The sequence below is a fragment of the Dendropsophus ebraccatus genome, chromosome 4, assembly GCF_027789765.1.
Source record: "Dendropsophus ebraccatus isolate aDenEbr1 chromosome 4, aDenEbr1.pat, whole genome shotgun sequence".
Classification (NCBI taxonomy): domain Eukaryota; kingdom Metazoa; phylum Chordata; class Amphibia; order Anura; family Hylidae; genus Dendropsophus; species Dendropsophus ebraccatus.
The window spans coordinates 136,032,296-136,038,295 of NC_091457.1; the positions used below are offsets into that span (position 1 = coordinate 136,032,296).

At 41.9% G+C, this 6,000-nt stretch overlaps 1 protein-coding gene across 3 annotated transcripts in view; it reads right to left on the bottom strand.

Annotated features, from left to right (window-relative positions):
- Positions 1-4,988, bottom strand: part of EFCC1 (EF-hand and coiled-coil domain containing 1) — a 74,888-nt gene extending 69,900 nt beyond the window's left edge. For all 3 annotated transcript variants that reach the window (XM_069967107.1, XM_069967106.1, XM_069967105.1), the window contains exon 1: positions 4,257-4,988. In XM_069967107.1, coding sequence (XP_069823208.1) covers positions 4,257-4,784 — 528 coding nt within the window. In that variant the 5' untranslated portion in view covers positions 4,785-4,988. The remainder of the gene's footprint in view (positions 1-4,256) is intronic.
- Positions 4,989-6,000: the final 1,012 nt, after the last annotated feature.

Genomic DNA, 6,000 nt, shown 5'->3' on the forward strand with positions numbered 1-6,000 from the left:
TCTGTCACTAGGTTTATGCTGCCTTAAATGACGGCAGCATAAACTAGTGATAGAAATGCTGAGCAGATCGGCGTATTCCTTCCATCATTTTGTTCAGCCGTTCTCCTAATATGCAGTAGAATAGGATTCTTGCCACACCCCTCCCTCCAGCTGCTGATTCACTGACTATACACCATATGGATAACTGCCAATGAGCAGCTGTTGGACGGAGATTTCTGCTTCTCATGAATATTTAGGACTACTGGGCTCATGCACATAACAGAGAGTACTACTTATTGTCCATGTTATTCAGGAGGATATCTCTGCATCAGCTGCACAGAACAATGTAAGTGATACATCATTCTGTTTATGCTTCCCTGAGATAGGACAGCAGAAACCTACTGACAGAGTCTCTTTAGGGACTAAATTTAGAGCTGTTATTGGGGCCAGGTACCACTGTAACAATATACTTTGCCAAGTGTATATAAGAGTAAATAGGTTGCGTCGGCGGCTCATTATAGTGGGTCCTGTATGTGTGGTTTGATTTTGCACGTGTTTAGTTTTGTCTTTGAATTTTCTGCTTTTCCCTCCATATGGTAAACATCTTAACAATTACAATGTCAGAATTGTGGCTGCAAGTAATTGTCTTTTGCTGTATGGAGCCAGTATTCTGGTATATAATCTGTACCATATGGAATACAATTTCTCTCCGTTTTATGCAGCTGACCCCAAAACTGGCAATACAGCTCTATAATGCAAAAATCAGCCAGAGCCCTGTGTGTGTCGATTCAATCCAGATGTCAGAAGATGGGGGTCTGACAATAAGAAGCACTAGCAGGGCACCAGGTCAGTCTGGAGCGCTATCTGCCCACACAATCTGAAATCAAATAACTTTATGTAATAACCTCACCAGCTAAGCTATAAATTCTATATCATTTACTTTACTTAGTGATATGTAATACGCAGAGATTGCATAATGTGGAAGATTCTGCCAGACAGAGACGTAACCTGAAACTATTGGCTCTGCAATATCAGTAATAGCGTCTCTTTGGGCATCATTTATAGTTCTTGTGTCTATTCCAGGGAAATGTAACCTCTGCACAACCTAGAGGTATATGCTGCTGATGCCAGGAGTATGTTTTCGATATGAAACTTAGAAGATTGATGGCAGAAAACGACCATTGGTCCATCTAGTCTGAAATAGACAGTAGTGCAGCAGTGATGTTATAGCTGTCAAAACAGAACAGCTTTATTACAATTTTCTTGCTTAAAGTGTCACTGTTGTTATAACTTTCAAAATCTAAATCAACAGTAGATGTGAAATAAAGCAAGTTTGCAATTTACATTCATTATCTTTTGTTGTTGTTATCCTGCTGTAAAACAAAGCTAAACTTACCAGAAATCCAGGTCCAGTCTCCTGAAGGCAGACTAAACACAGGAAGTACAGAGAGTCACGGCTCAATGCTTCTATCAGTCACATGACTGCCTTCTCTCTGTGAGCATTGAGATGGCCTGGATACTCAGGACTTCCTGATTCCTGTTTCTTGAGAAAAAAAAAATGTCAGAAAACAGGAAGTGCTGTGTTTTCCATAAAAACGAGAAAAAAAAATAATGAATGTGAATTGCAAACTTGCTTTATAGCACATCTACTGCTGATTTAAATTTTGAAAGCTATAATGACAGTGACATTTTAAGATTTTAAAGATCTAAGGGCATTGTAAGCAAGTGACAGAGAAGCTGAGCAGGATGATGTAACACTTACATTGTTCTGTGCAGCTGATCCAGAGATATCCTCCTAAGAACAATAACTAGTCCTCTCCATTATGTGTGTGAGCATAGTAGTCCTGAATATTTATGAGACACAAAAAAACCCACCCACTAGCTGCTGATTGGTAGTTATCAATCCAAGCTGTGTATAGGCAGTGAACTGTCAATCAGAAGCTGGAGTGCAGGGGGAGGGGTGTGGCAAGAATCCTATTCTCCTGCTTATCAGGAGAACGGATTAACAAAATGATGTAAGTAATAAACTGATCTGTTCAGCATTTTTGTCACTAGTTTATGCTGCCCTTTTTAAAGGCAGCATAAACCTAGTGACAGGTTCCCTTTAAGAAGTTTCAATGGATTTAAAGAGTTATCTCCCTAAGTTTTTGTTTGCTACAAAAAGTAGCAAAAAAACAAACTCAAAACCCCCCAAAATTTTTTTTACAAATTTACTGTTACGACTGAAAAGTAGCAATTATCTGCTAATTATCTGGTAATAACCGCCAACAATCAAAGAAAGAACAAAAGTAAAAAATGATCGGTCATAACAGCAATTGGTGAGTGTAATAACGTCAGAAACGTTTACTACTAAATCGCTAGTTATCACTAGAGATCAATCTTTATAGCGAATCTGTAAATGATAATCGCTTTGTGTAATAGGGCCTTTAGGGGGATCTGTTTCCCGAAGACATCCCTATACCTATGCCCTATAATGATCATGCTGACACCACACTACAGAGCGGTCCTCTCCTCGCTTGTTCTGGTGATTGGTATGGTAATGATTTTGAACACTCAGACCAGGACCGACCAAAACTTTGCCATGTCTCTATGACGTCAAAAGTTTTCTATGATGACAGTGACTTCCAGAGAGAGAGAGAGGAAGATCGACCTTTTGAATACATTACAGTCTATGGCCAATCTCCCTCTTTTCTAATGAAATGACAACAGTTCCACTGCAATTACACTTTAACATTCAGTGTTCCTATAGAGTCCCATAATTTTTGATATTGTATTTCTTTTCTTTCTGTTCACACTATTGTCAATAGCCCCATTTGAAGCCACCATCGCAGGTCTGCATACAGTACCTGATAAGAACAGTTCATTATGTCTCACTGTTATTTTAATCAAAACAGACAAAACAACAGAAACGCCAACATACATACTGTACACATTTGGCATTTTTCCTTGTGTATTTTTTTTCCACCTTTAGAAGTCTATGGGAGCAAGAAAATTTTCTAGAGAATCCTGGGATTAAAAAAAACTGCCTACAACTATAATAAAGTCTGAAAAAAACGTAGAACAAGAGTATGGCATTTGATATTTACCCACCAGCTTCTAGCTGACATCTGGCCACAATGCTATACGGCCATAAAAAAAACACCATGCAGAGAATTGGGCATTTTTGTCCGCAAGGGCAATCAAATACTAGTGACATCGGACTAGTGGCGCTCTTCTACAACATGGCCCATAAGGTCACACAGTACACAACCCACTTTAATCTTAGTATTTTACAAGTACACTCTATGTATATACTGATAACGTGTTGTGTGTGCAATGACAACTGAAGAGTCTATGCCGACACTTGGTCCGTACTCCTGGATGGTGGGCCCTTTGTCTCTTATAGACAAAATGCAGCAGAACAGTGATTCCCATTTTGTGACTTACCAGCAACTGCTGAAATTCAACTCCAACCATACTTATGCAGTCAGGGCATGATGGGAGATGTAGTTTTGCAGCTGCCAGAGAGCCACAGGTTGGGCAACACCAGTCTGCAGATGGAAGATGCACCTGAAAGACCACAGGTTGGGGAATATAGGTCCATAGCTGTCTGGGAATCATGGGAGATGTAGTTCTGCAACTGCTGAAGAGCCACAGGTTGGAGAGCAATGGTCTGCAGCAGTAAGGGTATAATGGGAGAGGCTGGAGGGGTAGAGATTGGGTAACAAACAGGTCTACAACTGTCAGGGTATTATGGGAGATGTGGCGTTTCAGCTTCTGGAGAGCCACAAGTTGCAGAACACTGATGCACAGTTGCCAGGCCATGATGGGTAGTTTCGCAGCTGCTGTACAGCCACAAGTTTATGAACAGTGGTCTACAGAGATGAGAGTTGTAATATACAGTGACCTGGGGGACACTGCTCTACACTAAAGGCTCCAGGCAATAGGCCAGGGGTAGGGAACCTTGTCTATCCAGCTATTGCAAAACTACAACTCCCATCATGCTTGGACAGCCAAAGCTGATGGAAGTTATAGTTTTGCCACAGCTGGAGAGCCAAGGTTCCCTCCCCTTTATTAGGCAATCATCAGCCATCCAATAATCCAATAATAGTACAGAAGACAGAGCAGTAACATGCTGCAACACACTAATATAGCACCAAATCCCTCCTCAAACTTCCAGCACTTAAAAAACAAACAGGTGGCAAATAGTAAACTATAAGTGCATGTGATCTTCCTCTTATTGGCAGCTTTGCCCACCTCCTCTTACTCCACTGCCACCCCCAGACAGTGTCACCTACTTGTAATGCCAGGCAGCGGGCATCACTGCTCTGCAGCGCCCCCTTCAGGTCCTCCAGCAGTTGCCGCAGATGCAGGTTCTCCTCCTTCAGTCTCTCCAGCTCATCACTGTTTGCACTGTCCTTGGTAGATGCCCCGGGGCTCCTCAGCTGCATCTCCTCCTGGATCTGCTCGGGCAGCCGGGCGCTGCCAGCTCTGGAGCTGAAGTAGCCGCACAGCCGGGCATGGAACTGCCTGAAGCTGAGCCGCCCCGGGAGGTCGTCCAGCAGCTCCTCACACTCCTCTATGCCGGGCTCCAGCCCCAGCACCCGGCACAGAGCACGGAACTCTTCCCGGGAGATGGTGCCCTGTGCCTGCCAGTCCAGGTGATGGAAGACCTCCTGCAGGTACTGGTCCAAGCCGGTGGCCAGGACGATGATCTCGTTGTCCAGCCCCTGGTCCAGCCCGTAGTGATGGGCGAGGGCACTCACTAGCCACTGGGTCCTGCGAGCTGGCCGCAATGGGCTCCACTGCTCCCCCGGGGGCTCCATGCTGAGCTCAGGGGCTCCTGCGCATCCCCTGCTGGAGCAGTGTCTGGAGGGGAAAGTTTTCTTCTTCTGAGCAACTTTTGGAAAACTTCTCCAAACTTTCTAAGAACTTTGCTGTGTGTGATGTGTCACATGTAGCCAGGCAGCATGTAATGTAGGGTGATGTGCAGGCTGTGTCAGTCCTCTCCAGCAGTACAAGCTGCCTTCCTGCTCTCCTATTATCCCTGGTACCTCCCCAGGAGGAGGAGGCTTTACACCAGACAGCTCTGGTCACTCTTCCCTTCTGCCTAATTGTTTGACACTTCCTTATTGTTTCATGTCTGATGGATAAAGAAACTTCCTCCTTCTGCTTCTTCTTATTTTTTATTTTACCAGTTGTTACAGATTGTTCTCATGTCCCTTTGTGTTTCAATACAAATCCATTCTGAAGGGTTAAACTCCAAGCTCATTTGACCTCAAATCTTTTATAGAATAATTGTCCTCGCCAGAGCATGGGCAAAACTGCAATCTCTCTCTATATAATAATAATAATAATAATAATAATAATAATAATAATAATAATAATAATAATAATAATAATTATTATTATTATTATTATTATTATTATTAACATTTTTACTATGTAATGAGCTATATTATTTTTAAAGGGACAAATGACATTTTATCATAAAACATACTGCACAACAGAAAAATATATATATTTCTGGGCCAAAATTTTAAGAAAAAATAACAAAAACTGAAGTTCTGCACCTATTAGGTAATTTTGCTCCTATATTGTTCACTGTGTAATAAAACTGATGTGTAATCTTTATTCTGGAGGTCACTATGGTTATATAATTTTTTTTTTTTCTTTAACTAACTTTAAAAAATTAAAAATTTTAGAAAAATAAACTTTGTTTTGAATTGCTGTATTCTGACTTCTATAACCTCGTCTACGGAGATGTAAGATGGCTTATTTTTTCCACTATGATTTGTAGTTTTTACAAGTACCAGGCTCCATGGCTAATTGGAGTGCAGGCACACCCGAATGTGCCCGCATTCCTATTAAAATGAAATGATGTTCACCTGGCCGATACTGCAGTATTGGCCGGGTGAACATCTGAGACATCGGCCGTTGTCAAACAATGGCCGATGTTCATACAGCTTCTGAACATGGCCCATATCATTGTGTTAAATGGTAGCCTCTCAAGATTACTCCTTATAATTTTACTAGATATAT